Here is a 27,926-nt window from a genome sequence, read left to right as displayed (position 1 = left end):
CTAAATCTCTGTAAGCAAGAGCAGCAAAGCATAACTGCTATGGAATAGATTATTGTGTGCAGTTTTGACACAAGGTTACACGATGAAAACCAAATGAAATTATCTAAGGTTGTGCCAAGCACCAAGGTCAGAGCTCTAGGGCTGATCTCCTCAATGCACTGTAGCCAGCAGCTGAGACACCTAGGAGAACAAGGCTGAGGATGATGACAAAGAGGAGGAGATGGATCATTTACAGGAACAATCTCCTACTAATTCTGCATCTAACCCAAATTATTCCTCATATTATCTTTTCTCCATTTACTTCATGAATCAGCCATATGGATGCTGGCTCCAGGCTTTCCTGCCTCTCTATTGCACAGGGAGCTGAGTGGGTAGAAACCCAAGCTCCTTTTCCCAGGAAAAGCATTGGGAAGCACAAACCAGCCCTGACTGCTCTGTATATCTCAACTGTTTTACTCCTTACTCAGGGAAAAAAATCCCATTTGGACCTGATATTTGCACGAGTCTGGAAGACAAAACCACACCTGCAAGGAGCACTCAAGGCCTTGAGGGCACTCACTGCCTCACCAAGACACTCAGCCCCGAGGTGACACATCCCAGCAGCCTCCTGCCAGCAAGCACCTAACCTAAGGACAACTGCAGGGACAAGAGCTAAGGAGCAACTCTCTCTGCCAGTACCATTTACAAGGCACAGTCTCTTTTTCAGTGCAGCCAGCTGTAAGGGAGAGAGGACAACACCAGCATTACTCCAGGTGGCTGGGAAAATTCACAAGTCAACTCCAAAACAATCTGGTTCCATATAAAAGCAGAAAGGTCTTTTAGTAGTTCTAGGGAAAGAGGGCAGGAATCTTGGATTATGGCAACATTCAGCCATGGCTTGCCCTAAGAACCAGCAGGATCCAGGGGATCAGCCTGGTCTTCTTTGAGACACAGATCTCTCTAGGTGTTCAGATACCACAGCAAAGGGACACAGAGGAAGTTAATAAAAATTAATAAATACATGACAATAATGAATAAATAAATAAATAACAAATACATGACAAGAATGAATAAATAAATAAATAACGAGCAAAGGAAACAGAAATTACAATGGCCCTAGCTTGTAACACAGACCAAACGTTCACCTCACGTGTGGCTTGGATGCCATTACACACCATGGGCTGCACACACCCAGTGGATATGTGACTGCACGTGGGTAGTCTGACCCAGGGATGGGGCCTGATGCTAACCATGTAAATGTGGTGTGTTAAAAACAATATTCATGTTACCTGAAAACCAGCTCCATCTGATTTTAATTTTATTTAAACTCCTGAACTAGACCAATCTGACAGTTGCTCAGTATTAGGCCATCCCACGCAAAACCCAAAACTTTTACACTGATTCAATTCTCCATTCACATCTCACCCCAAAGGTCTGCATTGGGGAGGATGACCTAAAGGGATTTCCAGAGCTGTTCTGCATGAGCCTGGTTAGTTTTCTAGGAGGCTGGTGACAGTTCATTGCACAGCCAAGCAGTAAACCCAAAGCACATGGCATGACATAAATGGTTGGGAAGAGGGAACACCATCTGTCTCTGCTGGGATGGCACTCCCTTAAAAAACACCCAAACCATTTTTTGCCTTCTTTTCCAGCTGTTGGAAAGGTGCAATTAAAATCTAAATGGTTGTGCTGGATACCAAGAGACAGCCCCCACTCCACCACACTGGGCAAGGCTCCCCAGCTATTACAGAAGTGCCAGTCCCCCACTTTTATGTTCCCAAATTATGTGACACAGCCAAATACAGCCTCAGGAGCAGCCTGGGAGATGGAACTGAATAAACAAGGAGAACCTCAATGGGAACAGTCAGGCAACTACCAAAGAAGCAAATACTTAGAAAACCTTCTGATTCTGGCTGCTGGCCTTGCCAGCATGAGGATATCACTGCTTTGTGCAGCCATGGCAACTTAGGAAAGAGGGTCTATATTTGTAATTCTCTTACAGGATTTGCCTAACAAGACAAAGGCGAAGGACATACATGGCCAGCTTGCTCTCAAACTCAGTTGAGTGCCCCCCCCAAACCCTTGATCAAAGCCTGACAAGGAATTAACACCAAGCATTTGTTTGAACACCTAAGTGGCAAAAGCACTCATGCTACAGTCTTCCCTACTGATCTTTAAAAAGAGCTCTTCACTGAAATCCAGGGGCTCTTGCAAATCAATTGCACTGTATGGCTGCTAATTTATTCCTTTGAGCAGACATTTTATGTATATAAAAAAGTGGGCTTTTATTTTTGTTTTTTAAATAAATGCCTATGCTCTGTCTCACATGGGCATTTAAATTAAATTATGTTATATCAGGCTGTCAAAAGCAATGAATGCGAACATTGACTGTAACTGTGCTGCAGCAGGAATTTGCTTTCAGAAATAATGCCATTAATTTGATGTTAGCCATGTGCTGAGCAGCTCAGCTGCCTGTGTCTCTCAGGCACTACGTCAGGCAGACAGTTTGCAAGCACAGCCACAAATGTACAGACTCTTGCTGTCAACCCCTCCATGCTAGGAACCTGCCTTTTCTTCTGGTGGTAAGTTTAAAATCATAGGCTTGGCTGGAAGCCCAGGAGTGCACAACTAATACTAAGAAGAAATATGGGCACTGTTTATTTTTGAGACAAAGCCATGACATGAAAATTGAAGCTGTATGTCCAGGCACTTATTTTTTAGTCCCCCTTTCATCACAAAACCCAGTTGCTCACAGGTACCAGTACCAGCACTAACTGGTAACTCCTGTAAGGTCCAGAGAGTCCCAGAAAAACAAAACAAGGGGAATAAAGATGAGGCAGAATGTGCACAATTTTTTTTTTGCATTTGATTTTTCTGCGTAAATAGACCAGCTGCAAAAAAGAGATGTTTTACAGCTAATGAAAGACCTGTGGAAGGCAAAAAGGCAATCCCCAAGCAAAACATTTGGCTGGCACCCCTTGCTCCCTGGTGCCCTCTGTGCTCTCAGATGCACAGCACACAATTAACACCAAAATTGCAACTCTCAGGCTGCAAGCAGACAATTAACACCAAAATCATGTCCTTCATCACAGGGTAGCCAGCAAAGTGTCCCTAAAGTTCATCAGAGCCTGGGAAGGATTTAGTGGCCAACTCTGAGCTGATTCTGTTTTCACAAAAAACATGAAGACAACATGCACCTGTGCTGGTTTGGGTTTTTGTGGAGGGAGGGAGTGTTGCAGCAATGTCACACAGTCTCTGCTCTCCTTTGAATTGCTGGAGATACCAGCTTTAAAAATACCTACAGCTGTGCTTAATGCTAACTGAAATAATCTAATCAAGACGAAATCAAATTGTGCCAGAGCAGATTGTTTGTAGACAGAGCACCTTCAGCACTGCTCCCACATGCAGCTCCTAAGGCTCTGCTCCTTTCTGCCTGCCAGAAGCACCAGTGCCTTAGCAACCATGTGGTTTGCAAATGCTGCTGGTGCAGTGGCTGCTGGCCAACACCACCAGCTGACTGGGCCATGGGAATCTGCAGAAGCCGTCCAAGCTCCCTATTCCTACTCGCCCAGATGGGACAAGGCACCCCTCTCCTCCCTTCATGCTAGGAGCTGTGGGCAGCCAGTTTCTAATCAGTTCACAAGCAGCACAGGCCACAAACAACTTTATGCTGATGCAGAAAGCTTGAAGCTGAGACCAAAGCCTCCAAATCACATGAAGGTTTAAGTGCAAAAAGAAAAAAGTAGCACAAACCGCTGTCTAAGTACTAGGAGAAAACAGGTTTTTATAGGATCCCTGAGCAAATGCTCTAACTTGCTTCACCCCTGTCCAGGGATCAGTCCTGTCATTCTGGGGCCCTGCAGTCAAAGGCAGGTTTGCTGGTGAGACTGGACACTGAGCTCAGTAAAAGCAGAGCTGAGCCATCCTCTCTGCTCATGTTGTGCCAGCCAGTGGTTAAAGAGGCTCCTGTGGGCTTAACAGGGCTTGTTTCCCCTGGGAGAATCTCAGTCCTGCCTTCCCAGTGCAGATGTGAAATCAAGTACAAACAGGAGCAGATAGGGTTATTTTTGTAAGCAGAACACTGACTGACCCAGCAGGCAGAGAGCTACTGAAAGGAAGCAACTGAGAGGGGAGGAGAAAATCAGCAGGGGTCAGAAACAGGCCTGGGTTGAAGTGAGAAATCTGTTCCTGTTTTTTACAAGGATGGGAATTGGAACACAGCAAACTGAGTGAGCCAAGCACAAAAGTTAGTCGTGCAGAAGAGGGGTCATATATTTACAAATTGCCCCAATATGTCAATGAGGGAAACTGAACAAGCATAATTTACAATCCATTACAATACCATGCCACGAGAAAATACGAGGCTTTTCAACCAAACTGAACTCAATTTTTAAGCCATTACTACAGATGGCTGTTATAATAGCTCCACAGTTACTGGGGAGGGTTGGAGAATCTGAGTTTAGACTATCCAGCATCAGACCACTGAGCTACCCTCCAAAGGAAACTGTCCTGCTGCTGCTGGCAGCCTCCAGTCCCAGCCCATTTATACCAGACTGCTAAATTCGTCTCCTCAGGCTGTTCAACTACCACCACTACCAATGTCTGAAAAGGTAAAAAGAAGCACTTTTTTGCTTATCTGTGCCTTCCCCCTTCTCGTGGCTCAGCTCCTCCCCACTGCTACATACACCAGCATCCCTAGGTCACCACCCAACGGAGTGGGAAGCCAGGGAACAGAGTGAGAACTTAGCTGCAATTATCACCTCTATTATTACTATTCAGAGCAATCACAGCCTATCAGTCAGGCTCTTCCTGCCAATACCAGACCTATGTCTTACTGTAGCACAGAGGGTACTGGAGAAAAGAGCTACTAAATATGCATTTTTAACTTACTCCTCTGACTGCTCTCATATAATCGCCTTTCTGACATCAGAAATGCCATATTTTTCTTTTTGTGATCTAAAAATAAATAGCAGCTGCCTCAGCACATGAATCACTGGTTTTGTCTCTCCTTTTCTCCTCAAATGGATCCCACCTGTACCTGGGGAAATGACCCATAAGAAAGTGTCCTTTATCTCCCGCGGGTTTCACCACCTGACACTTGAATTCATCTGACCCACCTAAAAGAAGACTGCAGCTGTCAAAAATACAAGATTGCAGTTTCCCAATCCATTGTTCCTACAGTAAAAACTCACTTCCACCCACAAGTACTTGGGCCTCCCATTTCCCTAGCTCCTATGCAAGGTTTTTGAAAGGCCTGCCGCATTTAGGGCTTATGGGGTCTACCATGATCTAGGGGAGAATAACTGCAAAGCAAATGCCTGGTCTCACTGAACACCCACAACTTTCACTTAATGCAGTTTGTGGCTTTTCACTGTTCCAGCTATCCCTGCAGACCCATATTTCCAATAATCACACATGTAAACACACAAGTCTTTACTCCACAGCCCTCTACTGCTAGTGGCTCCAGACAACAAAAATGAATCAATACCACCATTGAGTTAAAGAGTATTTTACTTTAACCACAACCCTCAGAATATGTAGTGGTGTGGATGAACACTTTTCAATGTCAGGAGGCAGTAATGGAATCTAGACTGGCACAATGAAACGGGGAAGGTCGTGCCAGCAAATCACTCCCTGCTGCATTCAGAGTTTGGCTCCCCTGACTCGTGTCACACTCATGCAAGTACAGAAGAAGTCAGAGGTCCTGCCTAACAATTGCATTATGCACATTCTGACATATGGAGAGAGGATTTCTATCAATGCTCAGGAGGGAGAAGGTGAGGACTTGGCTTTCACACAGAGACATGCCAGCCCCCAGCTTCAACTAATGGGCCAGGTACTGCTCCATTACAAAGTACATACCTGGATTTCACTGAGGCCACTGACTGTGCCAGGGAAAACCCAAACACCATCTTAGGAACTGCAGAGGAGGAAGTTCCAATGGAGCAACCAGCAGCTTTCATCACCTCCTGAGCTCCCTGAGGAACTAGCTTAAATGAGATACCCATTCCACCCCAGGGAGCAGGTTTTGTAGATGCTGGCACCTTGTTGTGTAATTCACACAACAAAAGGGGCAGTCAGCTTGTCATAATTTCTAAACTCTGGGAAACTGTATGTTATCTGCTAACAGGAGCTGTAAGGAGCTCTAAATATACCACAAGAGTAATTTTTAGAAGATGTTGAACCTCTTATCACACACCATTTAAACACAACCATTTTAGGTGAGTACCAGTTACAGCTCCCAGGGAATGGCACAGCACAGATTTAACAATAAGCAAATGCTGGGAAAAAGCAATGTACAAGCAATTCTCTCTTACAATTAGTAAAAATCAGTGCCCTGGTCTCTCCCTGATACTCAACAAATTCAGAAAGTAGTTGTGGATGGAGGCTCCCTCATGAAGACCCACCATGGATGTCTTAGAAGCAGAGACCCCACTCCCTGAGGCTTTCAGTGGCATGAATAAACATGCAGGCAAGGTAGTGTGGGCTGCTGCCAGCCCAGGAAGGAAAAGGTCTCTGCAAGCCCCTCGGTGAGTGCCAGGCACTGGGGCAGTGATCCTGCCTTGGGCACTCACCCAGTGCCACCCAAGGGCCCAGAGCAAAGGCTCCCGGCCCTGCAGCACTGCCTGAGCTGTGTGGGCAGGGCTGGCAGGCTAGCTTTGCTTGGGTTACACTGCAATCCACAACACCTGACAGAGGCAGTGGGTCCTTTTCTCCTGTTCTTTGTTAGTACAGCCATTGACAGATAGAAGCAAGAAATGTGTGAATTTCTGCAGAAACTCGTGCTTTTATTACAGCCTTTTTAATTCCTCTGAACAAGGTCACATTGTCAGATTGGCACAAACTAGATTCCCAATTTCCAGGTCTTCCAGGTTGTGTTAATTAACTCCACTGCAAGTACAGCAGTGTTTGATATCCATACCTCAGATAAAAACATCCCTGTTACAGGGGAGGGAGGGGGTGATGGCAGAAGTTGCCTAAGCTCCTGTGCCACCTGCAGTTTCTGCCTGCACTGTCTCTTCCTGAGAGTGGTCAGTAAAAACTGATCCAGTTTTTATACCCAAGCAATCCTCCTTTGGTGAGGAATCACCTACATTCATCCATCTTTCTTTCATGCCACCCCTCCTCTTCCCACTGCCTCCCCTCAATAGCACCAACTTTCCAGCACAGTTCTGCAGTTCTGCCCAAGCACATACATGCAGGAGTAGCTACTTCTCCTCAAAAGATGACGATCTTCAAGAAACTTGTGACCCTACCTGCTGATTTTTCAAATAACCTCTTCATAGGTGATAATCTTGTTGCTGCCCAAAACAGCTTCCAGAGAAGAAACTCTCTTTGTATTCCACCTGAACATTATTAATTACTTTTCCAGTTGCAGAGGCTTTGGACCCAACGAACACCCCCGCAGGAGAAGCTGGCCTTCACACCCAGGTGACAAAATCCCTGCCAGGCTGGTAGAGAACAGTGACGTGAGCAGCACAGATGGGACTCAGCCTGTGATGGGTCTGCCCCAAAGACACAAACACAGAAGTGCAAGGTCCCACACAGCCACCCCAGGGCAAAGGTGGCACAAAACACAGAGGAGTTACTCACAGGAACTGCATCTTAGTGAGGGACAGTGTTAAAGCTGTGCAAAAATTAATTTAAATAAAGGGTGGGTGTCCATGTGGTTCTCCCCCCACACTGGTATGATTTAGATTATCATCTAAACTGGGGCAATGCAGAGGGAATGGGATTTGAGGCTGAGGAGAAGAAACAGTAAAGACTGAGATGACAGTGAGGCCAAGAGAGGTAATGGAGTTAGGACGGACAACCAAGGAGAGGGCTTCGCTGAGCTGCCAGCCACACAAGAGAGCGAGCTGGGCATCTATTTTGCCTTTCAAACATCTTGACAAGCCTCCATTTGTCAAGTGACACTAAAAGTGGTTTTCTATGCACAGCACCTCAGTGTGCCAGCCCTTGGCTGGGCTCAAAGCCCATGCTGCTGAGGTGGCCCTGGCACAAGGGGTACCAGGCACAGTGACCCCACATGCTCCTGGCTCTGTCTCCCACCACAACAAAACCCATCTCACCCTGCAAGCACAGCCAGCAGCTTGGCATCAGATCCATGGCTTTTGGCAATTTGTCACATCACTCAAAATAAAAGGTATCACAAGATTGCTTGAGATCCATCTCTGGCCTATTTTAGTCAAATTCAAGAACTTAGAAAGGTATCACTCAGGGCTTTTCATACCACCTTTCATTTTTTCTGCTCTCTTCCTTTTGTGTCAAAGTTACTGATGTTTTGCACATATATTTGATGGCCTGTCTCACCTCCTGTATACATACATGCATGTGTGTTTGCACACATACAAACCCACCCCAATGCAACTGAAGGACTAATATTTAGACCTGAGTTTCAGAACTCTGTATTACAGTAAAAAAAAAGTTTATATCAAAGGAAGGCATGTCACAGTACTTGTTTTCTGGATGAACTTCAGTGACCCTCCATTTTTGGTCTGTCATACACTTGGGTCCACACTGACTGCAGGAAGGTCTTGTCCCTAAACCGACCATTGTGAAATACCTGGAGGAACAGAGCCCTGGCGCTGAAGGAAGAAGAGCAAAGTGAGAAAATTGGCAGAAACACACATTTCTGCTCAGATGACTCTGGCCATCAGCTCTTTCCCCAACAGCCAGATGGCTCCCTGGGTCTGCCAGGTATTGGGTATCACTGTGGAAAACAGTACAAACTCATACATCCATCAGCAGGAGGAACTACACAGCTTCTCACAGGCCCTTCCAGTCCTATTTTTTTACCCAAATAGGTGATAAAGGCTGGAGAAAAGAGAGAAAACTGTGTGTGCTCCCTGGAAGAGCAGAAACTAATAATTGGCTTTGGTTCTGTGTGTTGCTGGGGAGCAAGTGCTCCTCCTCACAAGCCCAAGCACTGCAGGCAGTTGAGTGCAGGCCTATGTGGGTTCCTGAGCCTGGACAGATAAACACAGACTCTGATCTGAATGTCTGGACAATCATTCCTTGCCAGCCAATGAAACACTGCTGCTGTGACATTTTTCAACAAAACCCCAGCAATAACTGAGTAACTGGGGACAAAGTCTCTTCTTTTTGTCAGGCTATCCTGGGACTTCATGCCCTACAGAAACTCACAGGACCATGAAGGAGATCATCAACAGCTGTGAACCCTGGTAATCTTTGCTTTCTGCTTAGTCCCTGCTATTGCCAGCCGTTGGCACTTGAAGATTTAAGATTGTCTGGGTGGCCTTCAAGTGTATTTTAAACGCACACAAATATTAACTTGTTCTAAATCCAACTCGTGTCTCAGAATTTTCCTTGGCCAAGAAAACAGAGACCTTGTCAGAAACATCATTAGGGCTTCAAAAACTCCCAGGGAACAGCCAAGTACCTGGAGAGGTCATGCTGTACTTGTTGAGACCTCTCACTCCATCCTCCCCAGAGCAATACTCTGGCAGCATGGCTGAGGGCCAAGAATAACAGGATATTCCAGCTGATTAACTAGTACTCCTGATGGACTGGGATTACTCTCCTTTTACCCTAATACACAGTGTGGAAGCAACTTGAGAAGTTTCCATCACCAGATACAACTGACAAAATCCTCAGAGACTGTCTGTTGAAGAGTTCTGGTTCCTGCCTTTGGGCTTGGGCAAAACAAACAACAAACAGTGCATTCACCACTTATGGAGGAGGTCTTTATCAACCAAATCAGTAGAGAACAGCAGTCTGCTGTTCTCAGGTGTGCAGAAAGATCTGCCTATCCTACCTAATAATTGCATGGTTTGGTTGCCTTGGTTTACAAAATACACTGATCAAAACAGCTTGGCATGTGAAGCACAACACTTACCTCCTTATCTCATAAGTCAAGATCATTCAAAGGACTCTAAATCGCCTATCCAAGAAAAATCTTGTAACACCTCCACATACAGAAGAGCCCTGGAGCCTGTCCTGAGAGCCAGGAGCACAGGCTTTGCCCTGGAGCCAGCCCTGAAGCTGGGAGCCTCCACTGCACTCACCTCTGCATTCAGAAAACACAAAGGTCTGGGAACAAGTTGTGCTCCATGTGGCTCCTCCAGACTCTTTCTCAGATTCAATAAAGAAAAACCTATCTACCTCTTCCCTCATCTTTCCCTCTTCTTTTAAATTAACTGCTTCCAAGTAAGCAGGTTGGTATTTAGAGGACTAAATGGATGTTGACCTTGATGCCCTCTTCACCTTGTCTCTAGCACTCTCAGAAAGCCAGCTGGTTTTTATGAATTTTCTCCTTTTTGTCCTTCAGTTCATGTGTAAGAGAGCAAGCTGATCTAGTCACTATGTGAATCATTAGAACAGCTCTGTATTTCCTCATTTTTGTAAAATCTGCCACTCAATCACAAACTGACTGGCTCAGATAATCTCTGCTCTAGCTGAGCACGTCTTGGCATAAGGCAGCAGATCCTTCAAAAGTAGCCAGGGCACACAGTCTGGAGAGGTTTAAAACTTTGATACACTGCTCTTAGTTCAAAAGTTTGAACTGCATTAACACAACAAATGCAAACAATGTGGGGACTAGAAAGCAGGAAAGATATTTAGTCTCTCTGGAAAAAGGGCCTTTGGGGTAACCACATTCAAAACATTTATCTGGGTATGAGTAGACATGAGGTGAGTTGATATGGAAAAACACAGCTCCAAGCCACACAAAGCACTCCTGCCTACTGCTCCTGCTGGACTATCACCGTCAGAAGATGACAGCAAATAACAAGAATTTGTTGCTAAGACACTATGGCTTATATTTAATCTATTTTTGACATTTCACAAATTGAGCACCAATGTACTTATGTCCACAGAGATATGGCAGGAAAAATAGGGAGATATGGTTTCAGGAGTTTTTGGGGGTGAGAGGAAAGCCTAACTGACACTTAGAGTGAATAAAATGTATGTACATAGAATACAGCAGCTTTGTGGGGACTCATGAATCCATCATGCTCTCACTTGAGATCTAGATAGCATAAATTGTCATGCAAATCCTTTAGCAACAATAAATAATATGTGGCAGAAGAGATTGTTACCATTGTGCTTAACTACATATAAGGCTCCTACAATTCTGCTGTGCTGCTCTGTTGTCCACCCTGCAGCCTGCCAAGGAAAAAAGCCATGGTTCATGGCTAACTGCAGGAAAAAGGACTGATATGAAAAGACCCATATAAATGTCTCAAGATTTTATAATACTATAGAGTATCCATTCAAAAACACTTCCATAGTGCATGATAATAATCCTTAAATTAAGGCTGGGAATGGACCTAGTTCTTCCAAAGATCATCAGAAACTCTGTGTTTAAGGTGCTTTAGAATATCAATATCACTATCTGATGAGTAGTTTTTCTTCAAAAAGAAAACAGATACCTTATAGTGATGATAAATTCGCCTCAGTTTAGGTGAGGGCAGGCAGCCTGTACGTACATCTGTCAGAAATCTCCTTTTTATCTCTGCAAGTAGCCCTAAAGTGTTCACTTTAGGGCTCTGCCACCCAAGTGAGGGGTCTGGGATGCTGCAGGTCTCCCAGGCAACTAAAGGGCATCATCCTGCAAAAGTGCCATTTCTGCACAGTTCTGCTGCATATAATCACATACACTAGAGCTAACATTGATCACAGCCACATCATAAAATTGTGGAGGCCTCCCCCAAAGAGAGAACTGCATTAGCAATTTAATAATTGTATGCCTTCTGCATTTGACAGACTTCTCTTGATATAGTAATCAGCAGCAGGATAATTAACAGATACCCTCATGGATGAGAGCTGAAACAAGCCCTGAAAATGTAACCACTTGATGTCTTGTGTCATGCACTAATAGTTGGAGTCCTAGTCAGACAGAACAGACTTAAGACAGCAGGAACAAAATCTTATCATGGGGAGAAAAAAGATTTAAAAACACATGCGCATTTCAGAGCAGACTAGAATCAAACATTTGAGTCTTTTGCCCTTCAGCAGAAGACCAAAACAGTAAACACCACTTTTATCTTCTTTTCCCCATGTTTTGTCTTTAAATAAGCAGGCATGTTGGCATATTAACTATCTGGATATTTACCATCAACATACAAGTACCTCTTGGTATTGTTTCTAGACTTTGTATGTGCTGACCCACCAAAGCACAAAGAGCCCAGAAAAATCTGTCTGCAGGCTGTCAAAGCATGTCTACATGAGAGCAGTTAATCTGAATCACAGTCAACATACTCAAACTTTGTTTGACTTACTTGCCAGGCTCTTGGGACTCAGGCAGATCCCAACTTCTCTGCTTGAGTGAACACCTCCTGGCAGTCTGTGACAGTTTTTCCTCAGCAAGGAGAGTAGTTTTGCAGGCTACAACTTTTTTCCCTCAAACATTCTCAAAACCTCATATAGCAGTCACTGAGCCAGTGGTTTGCTCATGTGACAGATGCTAAGAGCGCCTCAGTTACTGCAAAATGCTTGGTACAATATCCCATGTGAGAGGCAGACCAAGTGGGCTGAAGAGCCCCAGGAGAGGTGGCAGCTGGCTCTGTCCTGTGCTGAGAAGGACAGAAGCAGACCCAACCTGGCTCTGCAGGACATGACCCACATGTACCTGACCTGAAAAGCACCCAGCACTCCACAGCGGCACTGAGGGCAGGGGTTATATCCCTGCTCTCAGGACTTATCAGAACTGCCCCAAGGAGGCTTCTCAGCTTCTGCCTTCCAGGCTCTGGTGCTCCCCTCTCTCCCAGCACAGGCAGGAGGAGCTCACTGCAGAAGCAGCCCCAGGAACCAGAGCAGAGGTGGCCCTGCCAGGCAGGCAGGAGAAGCACCAGCATATGGGGAGAAACAAACACGAGCCCATGCAACCACATAAAGCCTCTGCTCTGGGAAAGGGGAGCCACCTGCTTTAAAAACATGAAATACCTTATGAAAATTGATAATGACCTTCTGTGACAAGGGAGGGTCACACCAGAACAATTGCCTCAGCTGAACTGAGTAGCTTTGTGTGCCTCATAGGGTGAAACTAAGGGTTCCTAACACCATGGTCTCTGTGAGGGGGTTAACTCAAGTTCACTACCTTTGTATTCTACTGGCAGTCAAATACAGAGAGGAAAACAAAGAGACAGAGCTGGTGCTGCATGGAAATAAAAGTGAAACTAAATTTAAACTATTCCTGTAATATTGCTGTAAGAGCATGATTCTTCTGTCTAGTGTACTTGAGTTATGCCTCTCAGCATCACTGACTGTGAACCTGACAGTGTTCTATACAGCATGGAACCAAAAGAGGAAGATGTGACATTTTATAAATAATAATGTCAAAGCTGACTGGTTAGACTGTCACCAAGTTATAACATCCATTCTTTTAGTTACAATTTCACCTTCTGGCAAACAGTTTGTCCTTATAGTGGGTATTACTAATATGTAATTAAGTTTATATAAACTAAGGAAGAAAGTGACATACTATTTTGATTCACCTCTAAAAAGTACCCCAGGGCATTTTTAAACATGACAAATGACCACAGTTGGGATTTTTATAAAATACACTTTAATCTTGCAGTCTGTAGCTATTTAATGATTTTGCCAGTAGCAATTTCTTAATCCATCTCCTCTTTTATTCAAAGCTTACCTACTGCAATGAGTCTTTATAAAGAAACACATTAATTAAATATGCCTTGGCTTCACTAGCCTAGGAAAAGACTATTAATCATTTCACAGCAGAAGAACAACATAATACCTGCTATTGCTCCCAGGCACCTCACACAAACTGACTCCTGCCACGTGATGCAATTGCCTCCAACAACCCTGAGCACACAGAGAAGCTTTCTCTCACCAGCCATTCACTCCCCTCACCTAAAGCAGCTGATGCATTTGTGAGATGTTATGGAGTATATTTTTCCTTGCCTTACAACCCTATAACAACATCTAGTGAAATGTATTTGTGATGTCCACCCTGCCACTGGACACGGGGAGGACACCTATGGCTTGGATGGGGCAGGGCTGTTGGTCCCTTCCCACCAAATCCTCCTGAGTGGCTCTCACCAGCACTGAGAGGACTCAGTGCTAAAGAGGAGATGCAGGTTTGTTATGGGCAGGGTCACACTGTTTTTAAGGGAAAAAAGAAAAAAATATGAAACAACAATTACTGATAGTTTCATATCACACACCCAAGGCCCAACTTCATTCCCAGTTTTCTAATGTCATCCCTGAATTGGACTTCAGTCAGAATGAAAAGATGTGTCATGTGCATTTCATGGATGGTTGTCACAAACTCTGTTAATATTTTATTGTGTGAGAAAGGAACAAAAAAAAAAGTTGTGGCTTACAAATGAAACAAGTAAATTATTCCTTGACCTTAACTAGATCTTTTTAAAAGCTCTTTTAAGTAAGTTGACAGTATGTTCTAGGCAGCAATTATTTTCCATGGAAACTGTTTCTTTGATACCCTACTTGTACATTCATTAATCATAGGTCACCCTCAGAGGTGCAAACTTCATATTTGACAAACATTTAAAAAATCAAAACATTTAGAGCGACTCTGACCATTAGACATTTATTTTACCTAACACAGCAAAAGGTATTCAGATTAATGTTCAGAACCGCCTAGTTTGCTTTGGGGGCAGGAGCAGGTGACAACTCAGCTACCAACCTCAATTGCTCTGTGTGGAATAGGTTATCCATTTAAGTCTATAACTTTGAACTGGTTGACTTTTCTCTTCATGAGAGATCCCATTAACTGAGCTGACACTGACTCCATTCCTCACTTTTCCACTCTCTCATGGTGAATCAAGGTATGCAGGAAACCCCAGGTCCTCCAGGTCTTCTCTAACCCTTCTTTACCACTAACGGCCTCTCCCACATACTTCTGCCCTTCAGCCTCTCTCTCCCCAATTCCTTTTTTTCTTCTCCTGCTCAAGGCATGTTAAGGGCTCTTCTCAGTACACAGTGGTGATGCATACCTGTCCTACTGCTGTTGCATGCTACATTTAGGGGTATATTTGATGAGGAACTTAGTGAAAATTCCCTTTCATGAACTGGTTTGCTCTGGGACTTCAGCAAAGGGAAAGGCACTGGGAGGTCACAGGAAAAAGCTGCCAGACAGGGCAGTCTGGGAGCTGGAGGAAGGGAGCAGCTGGGACAAAGTGAAGGGAAGTGTGATCTATCAGAGCAAGGTGGGAAATGAGGCTGTGAAAGGTGTGAGTTGAATGCTAACAACCTGAATACTTGGCTCAGGCCCTCTCCTTGTGCTGCAGCTCCACCAAATCCTCTCCTTTTTCCATCCCTGGCAATCCCTGGCTGTTTTCACCCTGGCTCAGTCACACAGCTACCATGACAATTTGTGGCTGGTTGGTGCTAAGCCAGTGGCTAAAGCCCAGTGAGTAACAACTTCACCCCGTGGAATGTCCCTGCACAGCCACCATGAAGGGGTGAAAATCCCCTTTTGGCTGTTTGGACAGCACTCCACTTTGGAAACATACTCCTGCAGGATCTACAATATTCCTCATGTTTTTTCTTGACAGCCTCTCCGCCTCATGTCCCTTCCAAAGAGATGCTCCAGTTCTCATTTTACAAAAGAAGTATTTGACACACAGTGACCTCAAACAGGTCACTTTCAGGGTGCATGGGGCAGAAGAGACAACCAAACCCATGTCCCTGATCATACAAACCATAAGCAATCTTTCCTCTTCTGTTCAAGGCTTAGATAAATTCCCTTCACAGCTTTCAAATCAGAGGTGTAATTGATATATTTGATAAATATCAGTAAGTGGGGGTAATTGATACTTGCCATTAAAAAAAGGACAATGCGTCTTCAGAATTAGTAAGATGTACAAACAGAGGAGCTAAAAGAGCAAAAGTTTACTTATAAAGCTAATATGAGATAGGAGGTGGTACTTTCTGTGCTTACCTTCAGCACTGTGATATTCCATGCAAAACTCTCAATGGCTTTGCTTAATTTTCTTCCTTTCAAACCTTCTTTTGTCCCAAGGTTATGAAGCTCTTCATGGAATTCCATTCCTAAAAACACAGATTGCCACATCACTCAATGCACAATTGATTTTCCCATAAAAATGTTGAGTGAGTATTTTCAGTCTTGCTGCTGGGACATCCTACCTCCTTCTGTGCTTTCCCCCCTTCCTTTTCTTTTTATTACTCCATCCTGAGAGAACATTTTCCAGAATAAAGGTGTCATGTACAGTTTTGGGGCTGTGCTTCCACTTGGTTTGTGGCTCTCCTTGCCAGTGCTGGGGTTCCACACAGGCACTGGTCCCTGCACAGACACTCCTCCAGCACTTCTGCCTGCAGCCTGCACTGCTGCCAATACTGTGACAAAAGGCTTGTCACTCTCCTTGAGTTGATGACTTTGCACCTTGGAAGGCTGTCTGACATATGTGGAAGATACCTGTTCAGCACAGCAAATGCAGGCTCCAATGCACATCTCCTCATTAATCTTAATCAGTGATACAGAAAAGCCCTTGCACTCCACAATGATAAATTACATCAGAAGCACCTAATTCTAATCACAGGACTGTGACTCCTGCAGCATGGAGAACTGAGACTTCAACCACAGCCCTCTTGCATTTCATTGCTAGTTTCTGTGGCAAATATCTGCAGATCTGTTGCTGGATACAAAAATTTGGGAAATCTGGGAGTAAGTTAAAAATCTTAATGTATCCAATTAGCCCACCAATTTCACAAGATCTGCATAGTGTATGCAACCACTTTTCTGAGTCTGATATGGATTGAGAGACAAAATGGAAAAGAGCTGCTTGTGTTCCCTTAATTTGTACCTTACAAAGGCCAAACTGGCACTAAATAACTCCAAAGTATCTGAAGCCTATCCTGGCTGAACAACCAAGCTCCACCTGCAGTTGTTTCATAGCTCTCCCTCCCTTAACACTTTAGGATAAATGTCACTGGCGAGTTTGAGCTTCATTGAAATGACATCAAAGAAATGCCAATGGAGAGAACATCTGTACAGTGCAGATGCAGAGGCAGCTTGGCAGGTGGCTGAAGGAGAGTCCAAGGCAGGCTTGCACTCAGCACAGCTTGCCCAAAGCACTCCTGGAAGACCAAAATTGGTTTTCCTTCCTATGCACCAACTCCAGGAGCTCAATAACACTGAGGCTGTTCACCCTTACACAATGCAAGATTTCTCTATTGTTTATATTCCAGACCTTCACCAACTCACAGGCTTTGCATGTCAAGGCTAACAGAGTTCCTGCAGTACATCCTTTGGAAAACTGTATAAAAAACTGCACCCCAAGCAAGATTTCCTTGCAGGTTTGCTTCATGCCAACTGACTTATAAATCATTCAATTAGTAAAAGAAAATCTTCAAATTACTTGCTTTGTCCTGGGGAAACATAAGGTGGCTAATGGATCTTAGCTCTATGTGGACAGCCCTGCCTTCATGCAGCATCCTTTTAGTTATTCTTCCCTCTGGACCTCACTTCTCCACCTGTAACATGGACACAGCACTGCTCCAGTAAGAGGGAGCCACAAACATTTGTTAGGCTGCAGGTAGCAACACCAGCTAAAGCTTTTGCAGAGCCAGTCCTCCAGGCTGGTGCTGACCCCTGTGCACTGGCTGAGCCTGCACATTTGAAAAAAAAAAAAAAGAACAATAAAAAACCAGTCACACAAGAACCAGTCTGGGAGAGCCAGCAGGACCCTGAGGCACACAGAACCCAGACCAAAACAGGCTATAAAGCAGAGGTCTGGTGCAACACATGTTCAAAGGAAGCAGCACTGGGGTGAGGTAAAGGACAATGTCACAGGCAATTATACCTCTGACACCTCTTAATTTTGAGTGCTTCATCTCACCACATTTAAAGTGTTAGATAAAAATTTGCCTAGGTAACATTTGCAACAAACTAACTGGCAAATGAGCACAGGGAGAGATATCTCTCTCTTAGTCCTTTCCTCTCTAAATCCCATGGCTTCAGAGAAGCACTTCTTATCTCTCCAGTTGCCTTCTCAATCAGAAATTTTAAGGCTAATAGAGCAAACAGAAATGAAAATACAAGAAGATGGAGCAGCAAACCAAACACACTTGATTTTTTTTTTTTCCAGGGGAAAGGGAGGAGAGGGAAACTGCATGGAACTCTGGAAATCAGTGTGGTGGCATGCTACTGCATGGTATTTTCCATAGACATCTCCTGCTCACAAATACTCCAGTGCCCAGGCAAATGTCATAGGTTCATCTCTCTGCGCAGATCAAGCTCAGCAGAAAAATATTGCTGAGAGCCTACACAGCTCAGTGCTAAGTATTGCTCTTAAATTTTACCTTCTAGAGATGCTCCTGGTGCTGCATTTCCTTGTTAAGGTCCCTCTCCTTAACCCTCTGCACACAATGAAGGCTTGGGCAGAGGAATTTTATGCTGCTTATGCAGATCCACAGAACCCAAGGCATGTCACAATGATGAGGCCCATGACCTCCAGCCAGACATGGCCACTTGCCTCTTGTCCCTTTGCTACCACAATGCCAGCATGGCTGAAGAGCAGAGACTGGGTTCCATCCTGCTCTTGCACCACATAAAATCAGTTAAATGCTACTGCTTCCAGTTTCTCCTAATCAAAAAAATGAATTAAAGTATTAACTACAAGACAGCAGTTTCATTCATTATTTACATTTCATAGAAGGAGATGGCTGTAGCCTGCATCACTTGCCAAATTCAAAAATGCCTATCAGAAACAATAGTATTTATAATTGTTATGGTCCTGTGGGTATAAAAACCTCTTGCCTGCTCTGTGTTCAAAGGGAAAACTGAGCTCGAGAATGCACTCAGTAAAGGCACCATGCCTTCTCACCCCTCTCTTTTTAGTGCCTTTTTGGTTCATTTGACTAATTTAAATGCTGTCAGACAGTTCAGAGCTGTAGAGCAGATGGAGAAATAACTTCTAAGGTGAAAGCTGAGTATTTTTGTCTGATCCAACTCCTGCATTGCTATTGGAAGATGAGCCTTCAGGAGGGTAGAGCATGCCAGAGAAAGATCAAAATGCTCACTTACATCCAGGTGAAAAATGCTATATTAGTCACAAACTGTAAGTAAATTATGGCACATTATTTCCCATCTTCCACCCAGAACTGCTCACTATAAATGGATTACCTGCTTTTTGGCACTGAACAATCTTGTCATGAGTGGTGTCTGCCGTCTCAATAAGAACCCTGCTCTCTTGAATCATCTGTCAAAAAAAAAAAAAAAAAATCAGCATTACCAGTGTTTCCTGCAACATCTAACATACAGAAAGTACAAAGGTTGAAACTAGAGAGGAGGTTTGCTCTGAGAGCAATATAAATATTGGATCCTTCCTTCCTATGGGGGCCTCTCAGATCTGTATCAAGCTAAGTATCAGTTGCTCTGAAAATGTTTTGCTCCAAAAGTTAATGGACAGTTGTTTTACATCCGTGAGACACCACTGCAAACAGTATGAAGGAAACACAAGTGATTCCAGAAGAAAACAGATTTAGCAGACAAACTTCATTCTGCATTCAACTAAGCCCTTTCTAACTGGTGTTTTCTTAAAAGGGGAAGTAAGTATAATCCTCGACATAGGTGGTTTTTAAAAATGTTACCAAGTGTTGAATAGAGCTGATTTCCAGAGGTATTTAAGCCTGTGCTGGATTTTATTCCATGCAACAGTTCAGACACCTATAGCAGTTCTTGAGTTTCTCCTCTGAGAAACTGAGATCCAAATCCTATCCTATCCTCAATATTTCTGTTGAAGTTTAACAGAAAAGACAAAACAAAAAATCAAAACAAAACAGAAAAATCCACCTAAAACCAAACAAACCAAAAGCAGCAGTTTCAACAAGCTTACTCACAAGTTTCAAGACACCTCCCTACTTAGACATCTTCCTAAAATAGCCCATTAACAGCAAAATGAAGAGTCCATTACCTGACAAGTTTCCTGAGCCTCCCTACATGCAAATACTATTCTCCTTTGATGGTTACAAGCCTCCAAAACTTCTCAGAAGCCCAGGCAGACAAGAATATTGTTCCATTGTTCTGTTTTGTGAAATTGCAAAAGGTGGTACATACATCTGTTACGGAAGGCAAGAACATGGTGTTTGACAAACTGTGCCTGAGAATAACCTCACTGTCCTGGGATATCCACAAACCTCAATCAAACCCAAACAGCACGAGAGCAGTGCCAATTAGAAAGGAAGCAAACTCAAGAGTGACTGCCTAAAGTTACACCCTGAAATTAGACAAATCACCACCTGAAAGCTTTGCCAAAATGCAGCAACTGCTAAAAGCCTCCCTGCTTTCAAATACGCTAAATATGAAAACCCAAGTAGTAGGTTTTGATGGTTTTAGTGGAAGACAGCATAACAGTAATAAATTAACACTTGCAAATTAGCACATCTTACTGTTTTAATTAGACACAAGGAATGAGAGACACTTCCACTTGTCACACTCAAAGTTCCAGATTCTGAAGGAATTTAGATCCAAATTTTGCTTCTCATCTCATCTTCATTTCTAATTAAATGCACTAAGGCTGCATTTACCAAAAATACCGATGCCTTTCCTTTGATATAAAAAACAACACATGGAAAACAAAATCCATTATCAGTTTCACAGGCAGAGTGAAAAAAGCCTGATATACCTAGAGAGTGCAAAATTGTTTTTTAACAGAACATGCCCAGTGGATATGCCTGAGATTTAAATTACTTTCAATAGTGTCCTTTGCCTTTCATTCTTATTACTTACTTGTTCATGCATCACATTGATTCTTTTGCTCTTTGATATTTTCCCTTGTCATCTAGAAAGAAATGACAATTTCTACCCACTCTCTGGCTTTTCTGTACCACAGCACACTATCCTTTTGTGCTGAAGGAGCCATTCAGCTGACAGCTACAAATCCCAAAGGTTGAGCAGTGAATGCAGTACAAATCCCAAAAATCCTGCAAGTCACTGGAGAGGCAGCCAGAGGCCAAATGTGCACCACTTACACATGCAGAGCTGGGGCCTGTGAGGCAGTGCCTGCACTGCCCAGTTCAGCCAGGAGATCCCAGCATCTCCATGTAGACATCACCTTGGGCTTGGGTCCCTACTGGGTCTGTGCCTGCACTTCCTACCCAGCAGCAAGGTTTGCCCTGTGAGGTCAGCTGCAGCCAAGCTGCTACAGGACATCCCATGTGTCAGACTCTCCTGTGCTCAGATCCCACAAGCAGAATGTGACTTGTGAGGTTCCTACATACACACATGCATACATACACACATACTTATATATATATACAGAGCCACAGGAAATAATCCCACCACGCACAAAAGAAGCAGGCTCGAGAATCATGCAACTACTGGGCCTACTCCCAGGAGTTTCTGGTTTGCCTGTTTAAGCATTCTCAGACATGAAGGTATTATATTCATTTTTTAAGAGCAAAGTAGCACTAGGATGTCAATTTTCCCTTACTGCAGAGTAGGTAGAGCAATCCTCTACTCCTTTGATGCTAACATCAAAGTCTCACTACCTTCAGTTCAGCAAGAACAAACAATTAGAAACAGATCATGCAGCAGAATTTAACCTGTTCCCATCTTCTTATCTGCAGTAATCTTGACAAAAATAAGCAGCTTTCATCCCATGAAAGATCCTGAAAGTGGTTTCAGAGTTCCTCAGCTCAGTAACTAGGGTTAAAGGGCAACCTCAGTTCCTCACCTAGCATCCTCCCTCACACATTCTTTAGGATATAATGCACTAGGTAGAAATAATAGGACCCAAAAGCCAGTTACGAGGTAAGATTTTGGCTGGCCTATGGCACCTTTACCAGCTCTGATAACACAGTGTGCAGGACCCTATATGTCTCGATGACAAACCAGACTCTGCCCCCAGCAAGAGCTGCATGTGCAGTTTCAGGGGGCACAAGATCCTGCTTCCTAATGCTGCTGTAAAAGATGGCAACAACAGGACAGGGCAAGGACACAGCCTGGGTGTTCACTTGTTAGAACAGACTGATTCAGTCAAGAGTGTAACAGGCAAGTAACTGCTATCCAAGAATAAATTTATAGCATAGGGTCATGGCATCTAGATACACTTTTTCTTTTTTGTCACTAGTTTTGAAATGAGTCCATGATTTCCCAGTTGGAATCATTCCCTGCTTTTTCAGCTGCCATCACATCTGAAACCCTGCTCAAGGATGTCACCTACTTCTTCTAGAAGGGACAAGAACCAGAAGCCTTAAAAACACAACAAGAAAGGCTGTGAGATCTTCTGCTGGGAAGGTAACCTCATACAGGACAGCCTGAGATTTTCAAGCCCACTTTTACCAGTAATATATTGAAATCCACCAACCTATCTCAAAAGCGGAGAGTGAGCTTTCTGATGTTTGCAGCAGGAATTTCCATGCATCTTTGCTCTGCTCAGATATGCAGTGAGCAGCCCTCCAGGCAGCTGTGCAGTCCCAGCCATCTGGCTGGAGCCCATCAGGATGCTGTTTAATGTCAGCTCCCAAATGGCAGCTCGCTTCCATGAGTGACTCTCACGGAGCAAGAGATGTCCCCCTCTCTCGGGACTCCTGTGTTCCACCAGAGTGTGTTAACTCCTGGATGCTGAGCTTCAAGGGATTACCATCCAAGTGACATTGACTGAAAAACAACCTTTAGAGCATGGATGTTGGTATCTGGGCCCACTCGGAGGGAGGAAATTTTTACCAGCTGCTGAAGCTGGCAGGATTTCTTGAAATAACCTGCATTTTCCATGGCAGAAAGGTAGTGATAAACTTTACTGATTGATGTGTTTAACATAACTGGAGGGCTGAGGAGGAAATTGGACAAAAACAAGAATGAAAGCACACAAAACCTGATTCTGGTATAGAGAAGAAGTATAAACTTGATTCATCTCAATCCACCTGAAGCTCTCTGTAACAATCATGGTGGATTCTCAAAAAAAGCATGGGAAGTAGGAGCTGGCACAAACCCAGGAGTTCTCTCCTTATCCCGTATATGAGACCCAGGAATTGAAACAGACCAAGGGCTGAAAACGTAACTGACCTGTCTCACTTTACTGTCTAAGAATAGCATGGAATATCAAATTTTAAATCCCAGTGCTTCACACAAAGAACAATGCTTTACTTTGTCACTTCTGTTAAACTAAATAAAATTTAAGTGAAATTTAAAATAACTTAATACTGAGGGCATCATATTACTCACATGAAATGAACAGGGTTATTTGCCTGTACTAAGGGCAGTTTAATCACAGGATCAGTACAAACTGAACAAAAGAATGTTCTTTTTACTTTAATGAACTCTTGTGCTAAAGACCAATTTCTTCTTTTCATTATGAATTATTCTATAAATTGAAAAGGAGAGAGGAAATTAACACAGCAGTCTCACCAAAAGAAGAAAAAAAAGAGAGGAAAAGCTCCTGGTGGCAAATTAAAGTACTGCTCCTGCTGGAAAGATAAATGAGAAAAAATGAACAGTTCACGGAAACCTCTCATAAATATTCCAACATTTAAAACTGAAATTGACTGAACATCAGACTACAAGGAAGCTTTCTCTTAGGTGTCTCCTCATGGCCATTGTCCCAGTTTTCTATGCCTTTCATTGACAATGAAGAGTTTTGCAAAAAAAAAACCAAAAAAACCCCAACCAACCAACCAAAAAAAAAAAACCCAAAAAACCCTCAAAAACAAACCAAACCCACCATCAATCAAAAATAAAAGAGGTTACAAAAACACAATCAATTCAAAAAACAGCTGAAGAGAAAACTGAGCTCATGAAAATTTGAAGAGAATTCCCTTTAGCATTGAGTATTTCTTGTACACGTCTGGGACAAGAAACAACCAGGCCATCAACTGTGTGTCAGCAAGTTTTGCAAGAAAAGAAAGATGGACATGCAGTGCCAGGACATGGGAAAGAAAGCTGCTGGCCACCTTGCTGTCCCTCACCTTGTCTCTGTCCCAGTATAGTTCAAGACAGATTTCAGTATCTGAGCCTTTTCCTGCAGCCGCCCAGCATGAGGAAGAGCTATCAAGGATGTTTACATAAACTGGAAACATCTGAAATACCTTATTGACTCAAAGTAGAGAAGAAACTGCATAAAATTCACCTTAAATTCCAACTTCATGTTTTCAGTTAGAAGTATTTCTGGGAAAATATGGAATCATTGTTGCAGGATGTGATCTGTGCACAAAGACCAGTCCTCTACAGAACAGCAGAAGCAGTGGAGGAAAAGAGAGAGGTCAGTTTTCAATATGCTTATGCTAAAACAGTGTAACTGAAGTATCCAACTGGAACTTCCCTTCTCAGGGAAGTTCTGATTTGATTCTTTTCTGGTTCTGTTTTAGAAGTGACTAATGGACACAGGCAATCAGAGCAAGAAACTTTGAGAGCAGTGGGTGAGAGAATTGTAAGAAGCACAGAAAGAAACAGGACTTTCCTTAATAAGAAGTGGAAAAAGAAACTAACTTTCCCAGTTTATGTCCAATTTTGGATGGAAAATTCTTTAAAACAAATACAAATTCAAGACAATGTCCATGTGCTGGGCTGAGTGTGACATCAGTGAATTATGACACTTCTTTGGCAGTGGATGCTCTGCTCTGCAATATCCCTTGTCTTCAACTGCTTAGAGAATTGTGAAAATGCTCCTCTGGGGATGATTATATCCCAGCTGAGGTATGAATTTCAGTGAAAAAACTCACAAAAAATCTACTTAGTCATTTTGCATTTACATAATAATTGGGAAAAAGGATTTTCTTCTTGGGAATGTAGTTGTACCTGCACCAAGACAAACCCAAAAAGACTGAATATGAAAGAACAGCAGACAAAGAGCAGTTCACCTCACACACACTTCAGCAGACCTCTGCTAGCATGCATGGACCTATACCCATGTCAACAAAACCACTGCCATTAAAATACCTCTTCTTATTTCCCAGCAACCTCATAGATGCTTCTTGTCCTCTCAAAAATCCCAAATCCATCTCCATGTTTGCCAAGATGTTCTTAACTACCCTGCATCTCTTAGCAGTACCTGCAGCCACCATGTCCTTCCATAACTGCTTCAACACAGCAAGATAAGGCTTGAATACAGAGAAAAACATGAATGTCAATGTGAGTTTATATAACAAATAGCTTCATTATTCAATCTTTTTTACACTTCTTGCTATTTACGATTTGAAAACACATAAAGATAACTTGGATGTCTCATTTTTCTTGGAAAAATTTCTATATGCACATGACCCAGGAGATTGGGTAAAACCAAGAACATTTATTATCACTAGTTTATTGCTTTTGATTTTCAAATTATTCAGTAATTTGATCTTGGAGGAAAATAACGCTTAGCCAATAACTCAAATGCAAAGTGCACAAGTGCCCCTGACTTCATGCATGCTTGCATCAGCACATGAATATATCGTGCAGACACAGTAACCACAATCTGTTTCCAAACAATTCTCAACCAAAAAAAATCCTAACTTCACAGGATAACTGTTTGCAATGAATAATTCAACCATCTGTCAGGTCCAGCTGGGCCCCATCCCTTCTCTTCACATGGAGTAACTCCTTTTTAGGTGTGATCAAAGAGCACCAGCATTAATTTGACAGGTTGTGAGGCACACTGCACATGCTGCCCACCTGAGCAACCACCAAGGGGGAGGACACAGGAAGAGGCAGAGTGAGAGCCCTTCCTCATGGGAAAGGAAAGCTCTGAAGAACAACTCTAAAAGTGGCAGAGTACACTATCCTAGGATGTGCGTGTGGGAAGCAATGACAGCATGACCAGAATCCATTTAGCACACTCTATGTACGGAATCAACTAAAGCTGTAAATTGAAATTACCCATTCTACACTGTCTTTCTGATCATTGACACACTTTTCAAAATGGCTGTGTATTGTCAACAGTCCACCTTATTTTTCTTAATTTTGGCAAATCCTATTCCCTCCTCTCCTCTGCAGAAATTCCTATACAACCCATTACTATCAGTTATCAACCCAGCCTCTTCATATATGAGACATGGCCAACAGTATAGCTCCACTAAACCACTGCAATGCCTCCATAAAATGAGGGAAACACAGTCCTGAAAAACTGTTCCGGTTCCTTAAACAAAGCACATTAAATTTTATTCTAATAAAGTCTCTCTCAAAAGGAAATATTTAATGCAGAGCACAATGGTAAAAATTGCCCAGGAAAAAAAAACAAAACACAAATGGGTCTTTGTCTATCTCACAGCTGACAAAGGCTGAGCAGGAGGGAACAGACAGTTAATTGTTTTCCAGATCATTGTGGCAGGTTTCTGAGCACTTGCACCTCCATTTCCTTGGACCCTCAGCCCTGTTTATGCCCCATTAAGCACACAGGCAGAGTCTATACTTTCTGTGGTAAAATAAAAAGGTATATTCAGTTGGCAATTTTCTGTAAGGGGGAAAAATTCTAACACATTAGGGCCGTTTTTATCAGAAATTATTTTCAAAGCAGGCTTTTCAAAGAATGTGGCACATGTAGTGTTTTCAGAGCAGCAGCACTCAAGCTGCTGCTTGCCCAGCACTCAAACTCCCTGTGCTGTGGGGCCCAGTGAGTGGGGCAGACCTGCAGTCACACTATGAGATTTAGGGTCAAACTTTTTTCCATTTGACTGTAAAAGGAATTAAGAAGTATAGCCTGTTCATACAAGAGACAAGCCAATATAAACAGATTTTATTTTATGCATTTAAAAATGCTCTTAGGCCTTTTCATTCGAAAAGCGCTTTGAAGTGAAGAGACATGCAGCAAGCACTTGTGGATCCAGTTCCTTGAAGTCATATTTATCAACAATATAAAAGGCTGAACTGTAGCATATCTTGAATTAAAATCAATAAATAAGCTAAAATATTTTATATTACTTTCCACCAACATCTCCTTGTGTTCTCATTTGCACAAAAAATATTAAAAAGAAATACACACCGGATTATATGAAGTTATTATACAGCAAGGAGAAGCCCCTTGTCAACATTGAAAATGCAAACCCCTTCCCAGATTGTGATTTCAAATATCAAGATTGATAGAGACAGTTCATTTATTCAAACACAGAAAAGGCTAAATAGATTTCAATATTCTGCTGCTGGCATTGTCTCAAAAGGCAAAGACCCAAAATGTAGCAAAACCACTTATTAAATCCCCCACGGGAAAAACCACTTGGGCACCCCCAGGGCCCAAGAGCCACTTTCTTTTTCAGAAGTGAATAGTTTTAAAAAAGAGGCAGTCACAGCCAAAGAGGGTAAAAAAAAAAGTATCACGTTCTCCTTAACAGAATTATATCTCAAATCAATCCTTGCATAGGCAAGGCATAACTCCCTTCCTCTCTCTCTGATTTTGAACTGTTTGCACGCTCTCTTGACATTCAAGTTACATTTTCCCCCATCGGAGACAAATGTGAGAACAACCATTATTTAAAACAGTTATACAAGTGTTTCTGTCTACATCCAAAAGAGGCCTTTCACCTATTTAAATTGAAAAACTGTTTCCAAAGTACAAGGAGGCCTTGAAAAGTCCCATGTGTACTCTTCACTATATAATTACAAAGATAAGAGATGACACGTTCATTTTGGTAAAACTCCATTAAGCAGGCCTCCAAAGACAGAAAAATCTCTTATTAATGTGGTATTTGCTCTGTCACAAAGACATGAGACCATGTAGCAAATCTACCCCAGAAAGATTCCATCTAAAATAAGGCAATCAACTGGATTTGCAAATCCTTGTTCTGGTATTGTTACAGCTGGCATTTTATTACCGTAACTTAATCACTTCCAAGTACTAGAAACTATTCTGGAAGGAACCCAGGGGTTCTTTAAGAGTACTTTTAGTATTTCTGTTTTAATCAACATCAGTGTCTTCTCCCACCCCACAAGCAGATTTTCCCTTGAAAAGTGTTTTATAAAGGCAAAAAAAGAGACAGGAAGGAGGTGGGCATTTGGCACATTGAATAGTTGGTCAAAGCTGTGACTACTCTTTGCAACCCATCGGGGTCTCTGGAAACAATTCGATACTCCT

General features: G+C 43.0%; 1 protein-coding gene across 1 annotated transcript in view; it reads right to left on the bottom strand.

Moving 5' to 3' along the window:
• PLCL1 (phospholipase C like 1 (inactive)) overlaps window positions 1-27,926 on the bottom strand; it is a 179,907-nt gene that overhangs the window by 7,185 nt on the left and 144,796 nt on the right. The window contains exons 4-5 of the mRNA XM_054636783.2: window positions 19,070-19,145; window positions 15,866-15,975 (exon numbers count right to left, since the gene is read on the bottom strand). Of these exons, the coding sequence (XP_054492758.2) occupies window positions 15,866-15,975; window positions 19,070-19,145 (186 nt within the window). The remainder of the gene's footprint in view (window positions 1-15,865; window positions 15,976-19,069; window positions 19,146-27,926) is intronic.

Source organism: Agelaius phoeniceus, chromosome 7, assembly GCF_051311805.1.
Source record: "Agelaius phoeniceus isolate bAgePho1 chromosome 7, bAgePho1.hap1, whole genome shotgun sequence".
Classification (NCBI taxonomy): domain Eukaryota; kingdom Metazoa; phylum Chordata; class Aves; order Passeriformes; family Icteridae; genus Agelaius; species Agelaius phoeniceus.
Note: the sequence above shows the minus strand (reverse complement) of the source record. Positions and strands in the feature narration are given on the sequence as shown.